At 41.9% G+C, this 21381-nt stretch overlaps 1 protein-coding gene across 1 annotated transcript in view; it reads right to left on the bottom strand.

Moving 5' to 3' along the window:
* The window catches only part of senp6a (SUMO specific peptidase 6a), a 29799-nt gene extending 9337 nt beyond the window's left edge, over window positions 1–20462 (bottom strand). Inside the window, exons 1-11 of the mRNA XM_085372536.1 lie at window positions 20351–20462; window positions 14730–14823; window positions 12792–12855; window positions 11467–11573; window positions 9894–10037; window positions 7258–7328; window positions 6336–6427; window positions 4734–5130; window positions 3072–3316; window positions 2839–2979; window positions 151–184 (exon numbers count right to left, since the gene is read on the bottom strand). Coding sequence (XP_085228662.1) covers window positions 151–184; window positions 2839–2979; window positions 3072–3316; window positions 4734–5130; window positions 6336–6427; window positions 7258–7328; window positions 9894–10037; window positions 11467–11573; window positions 12792–12855; window positions 14730–14823; window positions 20351–20381 — 1420 coding nt within the window. The 5' untranslated portion in view covers window positions 20382–20462. The remainder of the gene's footprint in view (window positions 1–150; window positions 185–2838; window positions 2980–3071; window positions 3317–4733; window positions 5131–6335; window positions 6428–7257; window positions 7329–9893; window positions 10038–11466; window positions 11574–12791; window positions 12856–14729; window positions 14824–20350) is intronic.
* Between the last annotated feature and the right edge of the window lie 919 nt (window positions 20463–21381).

Below are 21381 nucleotides of genomic sequence, written 5' to 3'. Positions count from 1 at the left end.
CTTAATTTCTCTATCGAGTAAAAGTTATATCGCGATACATATCGTTATCGTACTATCGCCCAGCTCTACTCTGAAGCAATGTTCAGCATCCATCATCATCTTCCTCCTCTCTGCGAGTTATTTAATGCCATCATTAGTGCGGCTTCATACCTTCGGTCTCCAGCTGGATGTGCTCGATGGAAAACTGAGGAGACAAAAGAACAAGACAGACTAATTTATTCTCACCGGACTCAGGATTCGATCAGTTTTTAAATTTGAGGCTTAAATCTCAGGTTTTAAAACATTTTTATTTTTACATTGTACATCGGTAGAGGCTAAGCCTACGCTTGAAGCCACTGAGGTGTTCGATGGCAGGGGTGACGCGATGCCACCGTTATGAATTTTCTTGTCACAGTCCAATAACTCCAGTCGTACTTATCGCATCTGTTTAACATCTTTATTGCATTCCATCGGTTGTTTTAGTTATTCAAACTTTCTTTATCCAACATCATTTATCATAAAAATCACAACAGTGCCGCGGTCACAAACTGTTTGTTTCTTCTGACCAATAACACCTGACACCAATTACCCGTGTCTACCTTAAATGCAGTTCCATAAACACGCCATACCTTAACACACAAAAAGTGACCCCTAGCGTCACACATAAGGTAACACCACAAAAAATGGCAACTACAATTACGGTACATCTAATTAAATCTGTTTAATTAATCTGCCAGAAGTCTAAATGTGTCATCTTATTTATTATTTATTTATTTATTTACCAGCAGATTTGTCTACTGTAGATCCTTATAACTCTTCTAATACAAATTCAGTCATTTTTCACATATCAGCAGTTTATGTCTTGCTGCTGGTAAGTGTTTAAAACTCTTCTTAGAATACTAACATAAAAGATCATTTAATGAAAAATAGACCCCTTCATCCCCCACCGCTGATTTTTTTTTTGGTTTGTATAATAGCTTACACTACAAAATTCATACTCTGAAAATCATCCAAGTTAAAGTCCCTGAGAGAACACAGAAGTGGAGTGAAAGTATAAACACACTCAAGTTCTGTGTAAAAACTGCAATCGAATTAATTTCTCTTTATCAGGATTTAATTATCCTAAGCTAACCCAGAGGTTCCCCTGTGTGCTCACATGAAAGAGGTGGCACTGCAGCATCCCAATCACAGTTATGGGTAAGTGGCTGTTTTCACAAATAACGTGAAACTGCACTACGAGAGTGACATGCTAAAGGTGCATGCTTAAGCTCTTTGGTCAGTAAGACATCACTAGCTGTTTCTGGGTCCAAATTCTGCTTCAGGTCCCAAAGTCAAACAAACACTGCAGCATCACTGACAGTTACAGACGGTCTACTTTCTTTCATCTGTAATAAAGTGATCAGTGTGGCTGCTCTACCAGGTGCAACAATAAAGTTTAACATCCAGACATCCATGAAAACAGAATTTATGAAATTTAATGGAGTTAGAAGTTAGCTTTCTAGTTTCCACCTAAACATATTAGATACAAGTTCTGAGTTTCTGACTCAGAGATTTCTGACAAAATTAAAACGTACAGCTCTGCCATCACTTCAAATATAAATGGAGACAGAAAACTAAACAGCAGTGACGTTTGTAGGGTTACTGAAGTTGGGCTAGCTCATATATAATGCTGTGCTATGTGGTGGCTAGCTACACAGCTATGGTTAACATAATATAAACACATTTAAGCTGGAGGATGAACGCTAACTTTTTTCCACTTGATAAAAGTTAACGTGAGCGTTCTCGGTGGTCAGGGACAAATGCAATCACATGGCAGGATGCTGTAAACGGACCAAACATCAGCCAGGAGAACAACTGAGATAATCCATCCACAATCTGACGTTAGTCATTCATATACACTGCTGCATAGGCTGGGCTGTAGTTACATCATAAGGTTTTAAAAACTGAGCTTTAAAACGTACTGCCGATGAATAGTGGTAATAAAAACAGAGGCCGACGGTGATCACTGAAGCTGTAAGCTGACAGACTTCCCAACATCTCAAAAATTTGACTAAATCAGCGTAAGAAGAAAAGTGTTTCATTTTCATTTTGTTTCAAAGGTCTGACATTCAATAATACAAATAAAAACCAGCATTAAAGTGCAGGCTTAGAGAATGTCAGCAGGAGCAAAGAGCTGGTTTAGGATCAGGTATTAATGCTCATAGGAACAACTAAACTGTTTGTAGCCAATTGGAAAAGATCAAATAGTAAAGCTGCATCTCGGAGTTCTACTTCTTATTGATCGTGAGGGAAATGCAAAGACATCAGACGCTTCACGCCCTCCTGCTCTCTACACACAGATCCGAGGGATCTTCCGGGAATGGTGATGCTATTTTCTGGAGAATTGATTGGTCATTAAGAAAGTGAATACATGGGCCTTAAATGGAAAGCACTCTGGTTGATATGACCTTTGAAAAGGCACTCTGACGTTTTCTCCAGTGAATCATCAGAAAACACACAAAGCATCTTAATTACCGAAGCTCGTTCGTGTTCCTCTACATCACAGACGTGACGCAGGTTTAGACTGTGACTCTAAGTGGGTGAAAATTGACTTGGATGCAGTTTGTAAAGCTTAAATGTGTTTTTTCCAGCCCTGAAAATGTAATGATTCCAGCTTCTGCACTCAGAGGGCTCAAAATGTGAGAAAAATGATTAAGAAGCACCAAATCTGAGACCCACCCTCTGTGAATCTTAACTCTGAAAATCTTCAAATCCTGCACGGTTTCATCAATCAAACCAAAGGTGGTGTGCTGACACAATTCAGCTGATCCTGATCCCGAGACTGAAAACTACATTTCTATAAAAACTGGAGAGACTCACGACGACGGGCTTCGTCACCATCCTGCGTAGAGATCCCACTCTTACGCTCCGACACTCCAGGATGATGCTGTCGCACAGGCTGGACTCAATTTTGGGTTTCTTCGTCCTCGGTGAGAACTGCTCGGGAGGTTGATTCCCAAACTGTGGAAGAAAAGAAGGAAAAGCATCAGTTATCTGCGGTGAAGCTACAGGAGGAATCGGACGAGCCCCAAAAACATCCCACCACGTCTCACCTGATCTTTCATCCGCGCTCGCCGAGGTATCGTGATCTTCGTGCTCACCATTTCTTCAAAGAAGTCCAGGTTCACCTCCTCCTCCTCTGCGACGCTTTTCACTGCCGCTTCCACCCTGCCTCCGGAGGGCGCCGGAGAGGAGTGAGCGGAGTCGGCGGGTCGAGGGGAAACGCTGTCCAGTCTGTTGATGCTTCCTGTGCTGGCGTTGTCGGCCTCTTCCTCCTCCTCATCACTGGACAGGACGACTGAGGGGAACATGAAACCCTGTTAAACGTCTCTCCGCTGGCTCATTTTCAGCTTTGTGCCTGAAGTGAGCGGAAACCTTTCAACCACACGACATTACTCATATGTGCAAAAAGCAAACCACACAAATCTGGACCTGCATGAGGAGTGATGTAGATTTTCAGGTTGTGTCTTTTCAAACACGGCAGAACTAGAAGCACATAATTTTTCTAGCTTTTTAAAAATGCACTTCCACTGGTGGAATAATTACTGTACATTCTTGCTATAAGCCTTTAAAATGTCAGCTCGGTCTCTCAGCGTCTCCGGTTGATACGAAGCCTCCGATGTTTGAGCTCTGTGCAGCTCTAGCAGCCAAACACGTGGACAAACAAAATGACTACGAATCTGATCCCTCGATGAACTTTAACTCTGAGAATCTTCAAATCCTGCGCGGCTTCATTAAACAAACCGAAGGTGGTGTGCAGACATGAATCGGCTAATCCCGATCGGTCACCAGGCGAAAACTGCATTTCTGTAAAAACTGGAGACACTCTCGACGACGGGCTTCAAGCACGAGGACAAACAGCTACTGAAAATAAGTCTGAGAGCTTTCAATCACAGAGTTTCTATCGAACTAAAAATATGAGAGACGTGGGATCAACTTCAGGACAGGCAGTTAAAGTAAAAGCCCAGAACATCTCATTTAATCAATCAAAAGGACGCCTTATCCCAGTATGATAAACTATGCAAAACCCAAAAGTAAACAGGAAGCAAGTCGACAAATTAATTGGTTTTTCCATCCTGAGCCCCCAAAAATGTGGAACTTCTAGGGGAAGTCTTTTAAAGCTTCTATCTCGGAGAGAAAAACAGGAAAGGTACTGGATATGAAAATATAAAATGGTAAATGGCCTGTATTTGTATAGCGCTTTACTAGTCCCTAAGGACCCCAAAGCGCTTTACACATCCAGTCATCCACCCATTCACACACACATTCACACACTGGTGATGGCAAGCTACATTGTAGCCACAGCCACCCTGGGGCGCACTGACAGAGGCGAGGCTGCCGGACACTGGCGCCACCGGGCCCTCTGACCACCACCAGTAGGCAACGGGTGAAGTGTCTTGCCCAAGGACACAACGACCGAGACTGTCCAAGCCGGGGCTCGAACCGGCAACCTTCTGATTACAAGACGAACTCCCAACTCTTGAGCCACAATCACCCGAAACCAAATCCTTCAAAAGCAGAAAAGCCATCTTAAATTACAGAGACTACTTGTTAATCTCATTTTACTGTACTTACTTATTTGCAGTTACTTATTAAATATTTTTTACACTTTCCTGTCAACATCAGCCACAAAGTGATGCACGACGAGTGAATTCATCATCTCCACACTCTGCTTTACCTAGAAGCTCGATGAAAAGCTCGGATGCTTTACTCACTAGGATCGTTCAGTTCGTGCTGCTGTGCCGCCGTCGCCGTCCTCGTAGCTTTGGGTGGGTTTCTGGCCGCGCAGCAGCTCGACGTCCCTGCTAACAGGGGTGTCCTCCCGTTGTTCAGAGGCAGCAGGGTCCCCCTGGTGGTCGCGAGCCGTGTGGACAGGGCGTCCCCGCGGGGAACCCTTGCGGTCACGACCGGTTTGTAAAAGTTTTGCTGCAGGCTGTTTGGTCCAGAGGAGGGCTGGGATCTGATGGAGGGCCGCAGGGCCGGGGTGGGCAGCGTAGTCTGCTGGCACGGCGGCGTCGATAGATTGTTCCCACAGTTCTGACACTTGCTGCTGTCGTTACTCGGTTTGTTGCACTTCACACACATCCTCGAGCAGACGGTCGACCGGAGAGGCTGCCGACATAAAACACTCATTAGAGAGGCGATAAAAGGTTTTGTTCTGGTCACTACAACAATCTGAAAGTTACAAGCAGATGATTTAATTATAGATTTTCTTCTTTATTCCACTGAAGACGAGAGTCTGTATGAGTGAGAATTAATGAAATTGTTTCAGCTCCAAAACTACGAGTTAAACGGGATCAGAAGGAAGAAGGTGGACAAAACTTAAAGAGGCTAAAAAAATAAAGTTATGTGCAGCAGAAGCAAGCAGTGAACATAACATGGAATCAGATATGGTGACCTTACTAGGAAAAACTGTTTATTTACCCATTCAGGAATCTGAGTCAGCACCTTAAACCAATATTTACTTTACAACTCCTGTGACACATAACAGCTGCCAAGCTCAGCCTCTTAAAGCTTTTTTTCACACATGTACTCCGACCTTTAACCGCCAAGACTAACATAGCTGCAGTTCCTTTAATGTCCACCAGAGGCTCCAGCAGGGGGTCAGCCCCATAGAAATAAAGGTGTGAAAACTCGCCTGTTCATTTGTGTTCAGGCTTGATGTTTAGTGGACCTGTCTAAAGGATGTGTTGCTGGAGCCTTTTGAAGTACTTTTACTGTGCAGTTAGCAGTACTAACAGACTGTCTAAGACACCTGTACTCCAGATTTGGTTTAGTGCTTTCAAAACTGACCAAACACCACATTAAATAATTTGTCTTGATTCAACTGAATCATCCAGGTCTGGAAATGTTGATTCATGTGGATGTAGTGTTTGGTCCTCAGACTGAGGATGAGTGACAAAATGTTTTTTCCCCACTGAAAATGATAAAACAAACCCCTCATACATGCAATCACCTCTGTTACTGTTGGGTGGTGTCGATTTTTGTCCCCACAGTCGATTATTTCACAGCCAAAAGTCTGATTTCTCGTTTAAATGATTGTGTTGCAGCCCCTTCTGTGTGCATGAAGCTTCAGCTGGGCAGCAAACTGTACAGTCATCACTTTCACAACATAGTTGACGCATTATTATTTAAAAATAAATAAATCACGGATTTTAAATGAATGAATTCATCTAACGTCTTCCACACGGGATGGATAAACTCTGCATTTGTTCACCAGCTCTTCACTCTGTTAGTTTAGACCGTGGCGAATACCCACTTCCTGCCAAACATTCATCAGTTTGTCTGACTGTTTGCCGAGTGTTGGGTTCCCTCACCTCTGCTGCTTTGACCTGCGAAGAAAAGCTGCATCCCTCCAGCGGTTTCCTCTTCTGCTGGACACGACGTTTTATGTTCAGGGTCTCCTCCTCTGTAAGATGAACCCATAAAAGGATCAACAGGTGGCATCATTCTGAAAACCTTCCTGGACAAAGACAAGGCAGCGTGTGTGCAGTCTGGGAGGCGAAACCCAGGGCGAACTAGTGCAGCGGGCACGAGCTGCCGCGTACTAACAGTCCCACATGATCTTATTAAGTGAGACTGGAGAAGTGTACATTTTTAAGTGGAAATGCTCGGTGCGCTCACAGGTGTCCAAATATTGATTCATAGCGTTTTATTATGAGCAGTGAAACATGCCTCAGCACGTAACGAAATTCTTTTATTCTCTCTGAGCTCCTTTAATCACTTTAACTGGCAAAATTAAAACTACTGATAAGAAAACCTTCCTCTCCAAGGTCACACTTTATTTTGAAAATATCTTTTGCAAAATAACCCAATGGCCTTCAGAGCCTGGCATTTATTAGCTCAGCAAATGTTTTTCTAAGTTTCCTGCATCTGCCGGGAGCTTGGAGGATTAATGTGGGAGGCCTTGGGTCTCCTCCTCCTCGTCCTCTGGCAGGAACAAGGAGGAGGCTGAGCCCAGATCTGTAGCCCTGCAGACGCTGCTGGCTGTCACACTCAGCGAGCACACACACGCAGCCCGCTTACACAAACGTTACACAAATACAGACACCGAGTAGCACTCATCTTACATACACAGATGCCGAACACATCACGCACACTTTTCTCTGCAGGTAACGGGAACACAGCGTGCCTGTCGAAACTCAACACCAGCCAACTGCCTGTAATCGCCAGCAGCCTGATCTCGGGAAAGTCTTTAAAAACATGCAGTGCGATGCGCTCAGTGTGCTGTGAGGTTACCTGGCATCTCTGGGCAGGTGAGGACGATGTTGTCTACCTCGAGAGTTTGCTGTGTGGTGGAGAAGTCGTTTCTGCAGGAGACCAAAAAAAACCAAAACATAAATACTTTGGTAACCTCTGGCAAAGCTGGCAGTTCATGTTCTCAGCAAATCCAGATCTTCACTCTGACTTTCAGACATTTTTTTTTTTCTGTAAATTGAGAAACTTTAAAAATAATCTTGATCGTGGTGGAGACACCGCAGGCTAAATAATTAACAGGCTGAACACTGAGAGGCTTAACCGGGCTTAAAATAAACACAAACCTCTCACGGAGACTGATAGTGTCTGAAGCTAAAAATCACAAGAAACAGATGCTGCCATAAAAATTAAGTCATTTATGAAGCAATTAATGATAAATATTTACTGATTCCAGGTTTTCTGATGAGAGCACTTACAAAGAGTCTGTTGTACAACTTTGCAAACGGAACGGTTTGGCACTCTGGCTGAAGAAAATTTGTTTTAGGTGTTTGATGGGATATTTATGATGGAGACCGAGCACTAGAGGCATGCAAGTAAAGCTTCCAGAGCCGTTTACATTTGATTTTGTCCCAGTATCTTTGGATGGGACTGAAGTTCTTCATTTTCCCCTCTCATAACCGTCCAACGGCACAAAACAAACAGTCAACAAAAGGCTCCAAGAACTAAACATCTTAGAAATATGCCGAGTTTCATGAGTGCTTCTTCAATGTGCACAATTTCTCCGATCATCAGCTTCACAGGGGTCCAATTTTTTAAATTTTATGTATATATGGGGAGTGTGACACGACCGCTGTAGCTGGTAGCACTTTTAAATGGAATTATGTGACAAAGTAATTCCAACACAGTGTAAAACAGACCATCCAGCAAGTTTGGCTTTCAGTCTGGTATTTTATGGAGGTTGAGATCCTTCTTCATTCAGAAAAACCTCAACACTTCACACCGTTAATGAAACAATAACTGTGAAAAACATGCCCTGAGTAACTTTCCTGGAAAGAGTGTTTCCATCAAACAGTCATGAAACTTAAGCAAAGCAAAAACTGACAAAATGTGCTGAGCACAAAAACAAACAAACAAAAAACCTTTAGAAACAAATGAGAGGATCAACGATCCAGGGCCATGAAATGAGCTCCGGTTAGTTCGGATCAAAGCCTTACCTTTCCTTCAAATCAAGGCTGCTTGAAGATGAAAATCAAGAGAGAAAAACATCTCACTAATGCAATCAAGTCCTGCACTGTAATTCATTTTCTGCAGCTGCAGTTCAATTAAACTTATTTCTCTGCAGCACACTTCCTTTTACACACAGGAAGACTATAAAAGGAACCCGAGCACATCTCTTAGATTCAAATTACTTTCATCTACTGTCAAGAATATCTCATGCTTATCAAGCATCAGCTTAGTTTTATCTAGTTAAGGAACATTTACGCAGCCTGTTTCCCAACAGTGGAATTATAGGGATGTAAAAGCTAAACGGTGGTTTTTCAGAATGACTCCAGTAAGAAGCAGCACTCACTCTGAGGCCGGTAACACGATTCCTGAAGTCATAGCTCAAGCAAATTTCACACATAAACAGCAGTATCGAGCGTGCAGGAGATGTTCGTGATGTGTTTATGGGACCTCGGAGGCATCCATGCATCCTTTCGATGCAGAGGAGCAGCGGCTGTACTCTGAGCCCCCGCTGACCAAGTGTCCAGACACCCTTCAAAGAAAACTCTGGAGGGTGCTTGTATCCACGGTTCGTGACGACGGGTGAGGGTGGGAAACAACTAAACTGAGAGCTTGGCTTTCATGCTCCACCACCACAGAGAGGTATAGCATCCACATCAGCGCAGATGCTGCAAAAATCTCCTGCTCCCTCCTCTAATCACAAACAAGACCCCGATATACTTAAACTCCTCTGGCTGAGCCAGCAGCTCCCTCACACTGGGCACTTTTCCGTGGCATCATTTGCCGATGCTCCTCCCAGCCACATCGCTCTCAGCTACAAAGTGAAGCCAAGAGAACTTCATCATCCACAAAAGACCAGAACCGCTCCATCACTGGGCTGCACCAGGAAATTCTGTCACACAGAAGTTATGACCAGAGTCACCGACCAGAGGCAATGTAGAACGAGTCTGAGCCTGTCGGCATCAAAGCAAACCGAGGACTCGTTGTAGCTGCGCAAGAATCAAACATCACGTTACCACAGGCCTGATGCCGCACACTACCACAGCACCCCCCACAGGACACACTCAGGGACGCAGTCCAAAGCCTTCTCTGTATGAAGCGCTCTGGGTGCTCAGGTACAGTAGAAAATGTCTACATCCATTATTTTTTGCTACAGTAATTGAGTGACATGTATGCACATATACAAGAAGACTGCAAAAGGGAGCAGCTATCATCCAGGTGAAACCACTTCACGCAAGTCGAGTTGCCCGAGATTCACAGAATTTACAGAAAAAGTAAAAATGTTGTGTTAAATATCGTTGTCTGGACGATAAAGGTCTTATATCAGGATATGAGATTTGTCATATCGCACAGCCCTATCTCCAAGTAAGCCAGAAAGAAAAAAAAAAAAAGGAGAAAAATAAAAAACAAATCTGCAGTTGTACAAGAAGTTGCTCGGACTGGCTCTGTCTCACCTTTGGACTGGTTTCCTTATTGCGGAGGGCAGTTGTGCGTGCTGAAAGTGGCGCCCTTGTATAAAAATTCCTTGTGAAGGTGCAGACGTTAGGCGTGTGGGTCCGTTGGACATGGACGGCACCACGACTGTGAGAGGGCCCTCACTGCAGGAGAGACAGAAAGAACACATTAACCCTTTAACACAAAGACAGAGACACAAAACACGAATTCACTCTGAAAATATTTTTACCCACATTCAGCCCCAAAGATTCTTTAGTGTGCCTGTAGTTTCAAGTAATGAGACTAGGGCTGGGCGATATGGCCTAAAATCAATATCACGATAAATTGAGCAGTTAACCTCGATAACGATAAATGGACGATAACCACCCCAAGTGCCAAAAAAACCAAACGTTTTTTTTTTTTCATTTGATGGGGCTGTGGCAGGCAGCATAGTTCCTCTAGTTATTTTGATAATATTATTCCCCCTAGACCTATTCATTGCAATTATATTATTACCACTTTAAAGGACTGTAAAATGTCACTGAAAATAAATGAAGACAATAGTAGTAAGTACTTTTAGTGGTTAAGATTTATTAACTGAACAAAATAAAAAGTGTAGGATACAATATGTAACCATGCTCTCTAAAAAATGTATATCCCTTGTAAACAAAATAGTTTAATAATAAATATGTTTCACATTGGCTATTCACAAAGTAAACAATGATTGTGCAAATGTAATGCCATCATGGACAAAGGCCTATCTCTGCTAAGGCCTTGAGATCTCTGCTAAGGCCTTGAGGTACTATAACTTGTAAACAAATAATGTCACAAACACAAATGTCAATTGAACACAGAAAAAAGTATAATAAATACTAAGCACTGCCATGTGACTAGTGAAAACTATAAACTCTTAAACAAAAACTTGTGCTGCAGGTGGTGGAAGAGGTTGGTTGTGTTACCTTGACTTGACGCAACAGTCTTTTTGCAGAGTTTACATTTAACAATTTTTTGATCAATATCATCCTTGTTGAATCCAAAATGTTGCCAAACGATTGATGATGCATTTTTTTTGTTAACAAGCGTCTCCTCTTCCTCCTCCACCAGCTCTACCTCCGTCGCTGCTGCTTCAACATTTAAATCGTCCTCCATTTGTTCACCCGTGTCTCGTCTTGTTGCTGGCAACAAGTGAAGTCAACAACTGTAGTTCTGCTAACAGCCACCTGAGGCTCCACAAGCATCCAACTTTACATGTTTACAGCCCACTACAAGAAACTATTTTAGCCATTATTCACATCACACCAGCTGCCAAAGGGGTTAATTCTATGTTAATGACACACTTATACTTTATTAAGGCTTACAGTCTATCACTGAGGCCTGACTTCATTTCAGAGAATTCAAACCACTGACATGGTCCTTATTAATCAGACTTTGTGCAGTTTGAGACTTTGAGCCTTTTTAAGGGATTTATGGATGCAGGTTTATAACAAACCAAGCTACAATCATCTGATAACCTAATACTCCGCCCTCTGTTGTGGTCACTTCTGACTCCATTGCCTGCAAACAGAGAGCTTATACAAACAGCACACAGCATACCTGAGCCTTTTAGGTGCCAGCCTGGTCAGAGGCTTCATGTGATTATTCGTCCGGTTTTCATACGTCCTCAAGGAATCCGAGGGAGTGAAGTGCCTAAGAGTGGGAGACTGGAGAGAGGAGACGTATATTATTATTATTACAAAAAAAAAAAAAAAAAAAAAAAAAAAAGGAAGCCAGCAGTTTGAGACAAAACAAGATAAACAGTCAGCCTACAGACAAACCAGTAAACCTTAAAGTTTTGCACTTTTGTGAAACCCAATGCAACAAATTTCCTGCCACTGAGAATTACATCACTCGCTTCCAGATCTGAAATGTGAAGCAACACGGAAGTGCCTTTAAACTGCATTCTTTCTAACGACCAGTAGGGGACAGCAACTCTGGGTTCAGGAAGTTCACCTGTATAGAAGTGTATGGGAAAACCACCCAACATCTCAATTCATTTCTGAGATCAGTAAACAGTCTTCTGATCAGTGCATGATCCAAGCTGCTAGTTTCAAATCTTACTGAATACAGGATAAATATTATTTTGTAAATAAAATGCACCACCAACCAACCGGGTGGATTTGTCAGTATTTTACTGACAAATAGTGCCACAGATAGTGCTGAAGACACTGAAATTTAGAATACAGTTGTGGCAAATCTTTTGAACCTTTTAGTACAAATCTGTGTTCCCAGTCATTTTTTTTTTAGCAAAAATCAGTCATTTCTCTTAATTTCAATTTTCTTAATGTTCCCTTTTAGCATTTTGGATTCCTGGTCAGAAAAAAACATTTAAAATGACATCAACAGCAGTTTTAAACTGATTAACAGACAGTGATGCATTTAATTATGATTTCCTGCATTCAACCTCATAGGCTTCATTTAGTTTTGAAACGGGCATAAATGAGCGCTGTTGTAATGAAGACAATGTTACACACAAGTCTCGAAAATTAAAAAACATCCAGTTGACTGCAAGCTCATCCTCGAGAGAATCACTACAGGCCAACGCCCACCAAGAGCTCACATTTTCCCCAACAACATCATCATCAGCTGCCCTTAAAATCGACTCCCACGACGCCCCGGCAGCCTGAGCTCATAGCTCGCCGGGGTCCTTCGGGTGCCACGCCGGGCGCCAAACAGATTCTGGCATCGTCTGCTCCGACTGCAGGACTGATCGAAGAGCACCACGGCCCGCTGGGAGTCCACGCCACCGGCGGGTGGGAGTCAGGAAATGCGACGGGGAGAAAAAAAAGAGAGAGAGAGAGAGAGAGAGAGAGAGAGAGAGAGAGAGAGAGAGAGAGAGAGAGAGAGAGAGAGAGAGAGAGAGAGAGAGAGAGAGAGCTTACCTTTTTCCCCTCAGGGGAGCTCAGCGGCTGCCGGTCCATGTCCTCCACACTCACCACACTCGCACTGAGAGGAAAAGAGGACATGATGAAAAGCATGTTTATTCTCGGCTTTAACATATTTTAACACTCAGCCTGTCAAAGGCTGTTCAATGTGTCCGTGTGGGTATAAAATAACACGTTTGCACTTTAATGGGGACAAAGTGGGTCGTAGGGTTTGACCGATATATTTTCATTACTCCACTATTTGTATTCCTTCATTTTAGCACAGACTGAGCAGAGATAATTAAGAGGCAGACAGAAAATTTATTAGAAGCTATTTAAAAAAAAAAGTTTAATCAATGAAAATCTGAAAACATGAGCTTGTTCCAATTTGACGCTTTTGTTCTTTTTAATTTGGGCTACGTCCACACTAATGCGTTTTCAAACAAAAACACATCGTTTTCTCTCGTTTTGGCCTCCCGTCCACACTGAGACGGCGTTTTACCTGAAGAAAAACGCTCTGGAAAACTGATACATTTGAAGACGCACAGTCTTCAAATGTATCAGTTTTCGAGAGTGGACGCACAACTCTGTGAAAACAACTGAAAACGCTAGTGTGGACGAAAACGCTGTTTTCAAATCTATCCGGGCTAGTGTGGACGTAGCCTTGGTGGCTACGTCAATTCTTCCAGGTGTAATCCAACCTGCAACTAACATTTCACCATTTTTTATTTATTACATTTTTAATTTTAAATGGGTGTGTTGTTTTAGGTTGTGGACCTCAACTTTAGACAAGTGATCTCAACACTAAAGGCTGAGTTTATTTTTACTAGATATGCCAACTAATAATAAATGAAGAGAAACTGTTTTTATATCTGGGATGAGATTTGATTTCTGAATCAGCATTGGTAACTTTAAAAAGAAGGAACTTTAAATAAAACTCAAACTTAAATTGTTAGAGCAAGCAGCAATTTTAGATCAAATCTCAGTCCCAGGGATGGGCGTATGATCCCTCAGATGCAGACAGATGGGACTTTTGGCACCCAGTTTGGTTTTCAAATTTGACTAACAAATTTTTCTTCTTTTGCATGCAAAGTGCAAAAAAAAAGGCACAAAATGAACCAAATGTAATCTCAAAACCATGATGGTGGTTTAGTAGAAAACCAAGTCTTGTCTGGAGATCCACAGGAAGCTGCCCCCCCCCCCCCCCAAAAAAAAATAAAATAAATTTGCCCCATGCCTCCCAGAGGGTCGGCTGGTAAACTAGTCAAAAAATTAACATTTTAGCTGCTGCTATGTTGGTTTTTGGAGCCAGAGGTGACTCTGTTTTGAAGTTAGTCACAAATTTTTAGGCACTTTAACATTCAGGACCCGCTTTACTGTCCCATTCTTCTTGTTGGTGCTTATGTATTTGTGCCAACTCCCATTCTACCTGCCATCTAACAAGGACTTTGTAGTTTAGCTTAAGTCCTAAAATGACACTAAAGAGGAATGCTTCGTGTTCCTCTTTAGCGTTAGGACAGTATATAGTATACATGGTGGCTGTGTTGTTTTTGGACTACTGCCCATTCAGATTAAGACATTAAAAGAACATCTGCTTGGGTTTTAGAACATTAAGCAATTATTAAATAGAAATTAATCATCAGTTGCTTTGATGTCCTGCTTTTTACATTCCTATTATTGGAAGCCTTTACAAATCTGCGACCCATCCTGGTCGCTGATGTTTAATATTAGCCAACATATCGGTCCAACCCTAGCAGGCGAGGATGTGCACGCACGCAGAGGTTTACAATAGCACACTGCTCAGGTCTGCTGCGCTAAAACACCACTGAACTCATAATCAGTGGGGAATAGGCTGCTCGTCAGCAGCAGGGGTGTCACTGGGGTCTTTTTCCTGTATGTGCAGTGCAGTGCAGCGCTGATGGTGGTGCTGAAAACGAGGGCTGGAGAAGTGCTTACTCATGTCTCCTTTCCTCTTCACAGTCACCAGAAAGAGAAAAGCTCCAGTTGTGCTTGTACCCTCCATCTCGCCTGGTCTCTGATCTATCCAGGGCTTGAATTGAATAATAAATCAGACTCATGTCAGTGCACGGAAACAAGACACAGGCATTAGCTGAAATGACCATTTACAGGATGCCCCGCAATTCACGGGCTGATCCTTTCACCTAGAAGATATGAAAAGCTTGGTAATAATCAGCAAAGACGGGAACCTGCTGCAGCGTGGCGACAACAGGAATACACTCACGTCACTGCAATGAAGTGTGATCAAACAGCAAATTTCTAATCATTTTACAGACTTAATTACTGCGTTAGCATCAATGAGAAAGTGTGACAACGATGCCAATTTGTGTCTCTAAATAAAGATTATTAAACAGATGCCAAATGTGATAACCTGTGACATGAGAGTAGAATTCATTCATTTTACGAGCAACTGGAAACTACATTCAAATCAGTGGGAATAACCTGGAAGTCCTGCAGAAGATGTCTGACATTTCCTCCAACAAACAAAACTGCTTTTAAATGTTTGTACCAAGTCTTGAAGGTTGGAGGTAAAGAGGTTTGTAGTGCGTAAAGACGTCACTGATGTCTGTGAATGTATGAATGAATGTCAGAGGCAGTTTAATGCCTCCAGCTAAGCTTTGCTGTGGATTCATCATCTCAGGATGGACCTTCAGCGGTCACTACATGTGACAGTAAACTCAGCGAGTCTGATGTGTGTTACTGACAGAAACATATGCAAGTAGTCTGTTACCGGTGACCTTAACTTGACAGGTTTCATGTGATAAAACACAGTGAGCAGCTGTCCATGCTCTGCATTATCCATGAGTTATGGGGTTAAAATAAACAGCTGCACAATCATATTTAAAATGAATAAAAATCTGTTTTTCCAGGCAGCCTGGCAAACAGAATCTGGGAGGCTTTTCAAAGAGATTTACTGTTCACAGAACACATTTTTAAAAATACAGTACATACTCTGAAAACTGAGTTATAGCTCAAATTTTTCTCAGAAAGGTGGCATTTTGAAAACAAGCGGCTGCTGGTTAGAAAGGTAACCGGCTTAGAGCCATCTTTTATCCTGGAACAGTCACTATATCCTTTAACAAGAAGCTTAAGCCTCAAGCAGCGTCCAGCTTTCTCCACGAAGTCTCATTAAACATGTGAATACCCATATTAAGTTTAAGGGGAACGGAGCTTCTTTTATGTCAGCTGCGCGTTTTTCTTCACCTTTGTGTTTGTTTTGTTAAACTCGCGCCTTCTCTCTGTCATGCTGTGACATGCAACCTTCTTAGGAATTAATACCTTATTTTGGTGTTTGTGTGTCCCTAAACCTCCTCAAGGGAGAAAAATATTTTTAAAATTTGCATATTAGTTTGAATCACTGACCAAAAACAAAAACACCGGAGACAAATACCAATGCAAAAACATCTGCTGGATGTCGCCACAAACGCTTGACTTCCTGTTTCCCTCCAAAAATTAACCGATTTACTTTGAAGCGGATTTCAAAACCACAGCACCCAGCAGGGAATTCAAAAGGTGGAAGAATTTTACTTCAGTAAACCAGGAAAAAACAAACCTAACAGTTATTAAACAGGCTGCATTTCAGCTGATTTATTCCATCTAGGGGATCAGAAAGTGGACAAACTGATGGCATCATGTTAATGCAGGTTATCCGTCTGGCTGCAGGCCCAGCAGCTAAACAATTAGGTCCCCTCGGTTCATACAGGCATGCTTTTTTAAAGCTCTACCGCCAACAAACACTAATTCTGAGGCCACTGCCCCCCAAGTGTCCCGCATAAACTTGAGGCCAGGATTAGGAGAGACAAGCAGCTGAATATTTTCATCTTGTAAGGAAAAACACTGCTCTATTTTTAGTGACTTATCCATTTTATGGGTCTTTTTAAATGACTAGGGGGGAAAAAAGAAGCTAAAATTCAAATGCACATATTACATTACTCTTCCAGAGCTCCCCTGCCTCAGCTGCCTCTCATCTAGTTCAATCCTGCACAAACCTAATTGAGCCTGTTCCTATCTCTTCCAGCTAATAGAGACGACCCCGCACACACACTCTGCAAGCTTCACATTGGCTCCGTCTCCCAGCTTCATAAATCACAACAAATGCCCCAGAAAACAGGGAGTCGAGGCCGTTTCAATTCTTTGAGGTTTACTCCGCTCATTTATCTGGACTGCAGGGGGTCTAACAGTAGATTTCCTGAAGGACAAATCCACGATAGAGGGTTGGGAAGCATCTTTGTCACACAGGAATTATCCAAACAGATGTTTGAGCAGCTGACAGCTTATTATCAATCATAAATGAGCTCAGAGGGACCCTCCTCCCCCCATAATAAACACCCAGTTCATTCACCTGAAACACTTCAAGCACAGTCCTGAAATCGGTTTCTACAGATCCACAGCATGACATCAAATCCTGGCCTGCAGCTTCAGGGTTACAACGCTTGCAATTCCTCTACTAAGATTGAGATTTTTTTTAAGAACATGACATTTCCCAGATTAAGCAGGAAGGGAGGGAATATTATTCTGATCTTGATTTAAAAAGCCAGGTGGGGTATCGATGCTAACAACTCTATTTTCCTACGTTTACCTGTATTTAGTATTTGCGTTAATTTTTATTTCATTTTGAGTTTGTTTTCAGGCCAGTTGGGCTTCAGTTGATGCCTGCAGATTTTCTCTTTTCAGTTTAGATCTTTTTTTGTTTCTGTGCTAGTTTTAGTCTTTTAAATTACAATATAGGCTATATTTGTATTTAAATAAAAAAAAGAATTACAACAGTTTGTGGGGTAGTTAACTCACAGTCTCAAAAAGCTGCACTAACAGATTAAAACTAAAGCTGTTTTTAGTGTAAACAAATGTCTTTGCACTGATCTGAGCACTTTCAAACTTTTTGTTCTACTTCTGCAGCACTTTCTGGATTTCCCATCTGTCAACAGATGCATACCCCAACTCCATTGTTCAGTTGCACAAAAAGCAGGTCAGGGTTTCCACCTGCTTTTAAAAACGCCACCCTGCCCCATCTAAATGTACCCCCAGCAGGTCGCAGTTAAAAGACTGAAAAACTAACTCAATACAGAAAGACCTGAGAAGCTGCATGAAGGTCCAGGATGAGATAAGAATGAACTGGGAGTCATGAAGGCCCAATCTTAACTTATCTGCAGCCTTCAACATCTCTGGCCATACCAAACTCACTGACAGATTACAGAACTGGTTTGGCATCTCTGACATTTTTTCCCCCATCATACTAGTGAAAGAAGAAAAGAAAAATTCAGAACTAAAATTAAGGTTGTCATCAGCATCCCTCACATGTGAACAACACTGTTTTCCTCGTATATGTTACCCCAGGACAGTTTCAAAGACAATTTGCATCATTTCTATGCAGATGATACATAGCTGTAATTTATTGTTAATCCAAACAACCTTAAGAGACTCTCCTACCTCAATCACTGGCATTAACGACTGAACGTCTTCAAATTTACTTTTTCTCAATCCTGGCAAAACTGATGTTCTTCTGCCCCCTCGCCAACAAATCATCTACTTAGAACCTTGCTGTCATTTTTAACCAGAAGTGCAAATTTAAAGCTCACATCTCAAGGCTTATCCAGTCTTTGTTTCTTAAATGAATGAAATGAATATCACTAAAATCAGTCCTTTACTGACACCAAATAATCTGAAACTTCCAGTACACGCTTTAATTTTCTCCCATTTCGATTACTGTCTGTTTGACATGCATCTCTCAGTCCTCCTTAGCTCATCTTCAACTGGTCCTTAACACTGTAGCTCGGCTACTAACAAGAACTAAACAATTATTTTATAGGTTAGCTTCTCTTTATTCTTTTGTCCATTGTCTACGGCTTTTGTTCTAATGTGTGTGTGTGTATATCTAACAATGACTGAAACACTGATAATTTACATATATTTGTTAAATATATTTTTAATCCAAACCAAAGCACTTTTTAGCTGAGAGTTTTAAATCATGCTACACAAAATAAAGTTATTATTATATGTTTGTTGTTCCTTGACAGAGTTCTTGAAATGAAATCATTTAAAAACAAATGATCTGGTTTAAATACCATTTTTGGCTCAAGCTTAAATGAACTTGCCACATTGTTTATGGGAGTTTGACTGAGGATTCAGAGAAGAGCTAAAGATGAACGACGTTAATCATCTTATTTTAATCACTGTTGGAAGCCAGTTGAGTTTGAATTTTGATTGATTGCAAAGCTTTAATCGAAACAGTAATAAGGTTTTCCCTGTAAACAGAAAATGTTGCTGCCTCCCAAAGATAAAGGAAAATCACCAGCAGGGTGCTTTTTGACCTCATTTACTTCAAAACAAGGCCTTTTTTGTTCATCAACGTCCCCAAAAGCTGGAAAAATCCACTTTTTTCAGCACATATTTCTGTTTAACAAAAAGGTAGCTCAGACTAACTGCGCTTGCAGGTGTAACATCCCAAGCCCAGTAAAACATGACCAATCAGCCCCTGAATGCCCACGAGCCAAGAAAAACAATGCCCCAAGCCTGCGGGACTAAAATGTGATTTTTGGCTTTTATGAAATGTTCTCCTAACTCTCAACAATCGACCAAAATAAACTTGCTGAGTCTATCTGAATTTTATTATTCACTAATGTAATTATCCCTTTTAAACCTCAGTCTTTTCAATGAGAAAAAGATAACAGCAAACCTCACGGGCCATATGTAACATACTGGATGGGCTGAACAATACATAAATAAATGCCCCCAATAATAACAACAAAAAGATATACGTTTTATTTTTTGTTCCAGGGTAAAAAAAAGAAAAAAGAAAAAAAAAGGGCTGCTTCATGAGGAGACAGCTTAACTGCTTGGCACCACCTTCAGATAAAATCTGTTTTGTGTGGTTTTCAGAAAGCCGGTGAGCAAGGCATTAACCGACATATGTAAACCACCTGGCTGTGAGTGACGGGAGCCCTTCAGAGTTCAATTTTCAATCTGAATTTAAGCTGAAGGGCAGAGAGAAAGCACGGTGGGTTAATGTTTACATTTTTTTAATGTTACAGTTAGCATGCTAACATCTTGGGCTGGTGTTACCCTGCTAGGTTGGGCGCTGCGTGTGTCATTTTCGCCGCTTTTCTGTGTGTCACTCGGGTGTTTTTGCATCTTTCTCCTGTTGTATTAACGTGTTGTTAGAGCTAGCTGCCAAGCAGAGACAGGAAGGCCTGTCGCTGAACACTGCAAACCCAGCTAACGTCAGCGCTAACGAGGGGGTCGCTAGCTCAGACTGTGCAAGCCCAGAGTCCAGTAAAGCCCGCAGAACTGAACCGAACCGGACTGGACTGCACGTGTCTCAACTTCCCCCTCTGGGCCCCGAAGTGTGTCTGTGCCCGCGGCCTCGCAGCGCTCAGTTCAACCCCGTGTGTGTGAGGATAAATGTGTTTAAACAGCGAGCTAATGCTAGCCATAACTCGCTGGTGTTCCACACGTAATTTGGACCGATGGTGTTCAACGCCAGAGCGGCCAGAACCTGCCTCTGTGTGTGGGTAAAAAAGCTGCTGGGCGGCCGGAGCACGGAGCAGAGTGTCACGGCTTACCTTCAAAGAAAAAGCTCTTATTGTGGGCCATGTTTAGTCCATGATCCTCCTCGGATGATAGTGTTGCTCATCAGCGCACTCAATAGAGCAGATATGTTGCTGCCTACGATCAGCTCGGAGTTCAGGCTGCAGAAATTCACCTCGGTGCCGGAAGTGTGCGTAAATGCTTTCAAAATAAAATATTCTAAACAAAATGGAATATAGTCACCACGGTGTACTAGGTATAAATAAATACACGATTCCGTAAAAAGGATGCGAATTTCACAAAAAACAACTTTTGTTTCTGTGGAAAAAAAACCTCACATCGTTCAAGCTTAAAGTTGTAAATTTACAGAATAAAAAAGAAATTCACGAGAAAACACGAGAAAAGTTCTTTTAAATTAAAAAAAAGTTAAAGAAGTACATTTAGCAGAAAAAAATACATATTTATGAGATAACATTAATTTTTTTAAAATCAGTTTTGTAAATTTACAAAAAAGTGCCAAAGTCATGACAAAAAAAATTAGAATAAATTTGTAAATTTAGAAGATAAAAAGTGTAAAATTCAGCAGGAAAACACTAACAATTTGTACGATTAAAGCTGTAAATTTACAATAAAACAAAAACAAACAAACCCCAAAACATTTAGGGTTATTGAGGACAAACGGTGTAATTTTACAATGAAAACATTACATTTTCCACTGAAGCTGTGGAAACACATTTCCAAAAACACCACACAAATTGATCAATTTTCCACCCAACGTTCACCAATGTTACCCTGGCCAGCCACCAAGAGTTCTCATAATAATAATAATAATAATGGATTGGATTTATATAGCGCTTTTCAAGGCACCCAAAGCGCTTTACAATGCCACTATTCATTCACTCTCGCATTCATACACTGGTGGAGGCAAGCTACGGTTGTAGCCACAGCTGCCCTGGGGCAGACTGACAGAAGCGAGGCTGCCATTTCGCGCCATCGGCCCCTCTGGCCAGCACCAGTAGGCAAGTAGGGTAAAGTGTCTTGCCCAAGGACACAACGACCAGGACAG

This window comes from Diplotaxodon limnothrissa, linkage group LG15 (assembly GCF_057381915.1).
Source record: "Diplotaxodon limnothrissa isolate DT_005_m linkage group LG15, D_limnothrissa_male_GT1.1, whole genome shotgun sequence".
NCBI lineage: Eukaryota > Metazoa > Chordata > Actinopteri > Cichliformes > Cichlidae > Diplotaxodon > Diplotaxodon limnothrissa.
This window is presented reverse-complemented; position numbering and strand designations above follow the sequence as displayed.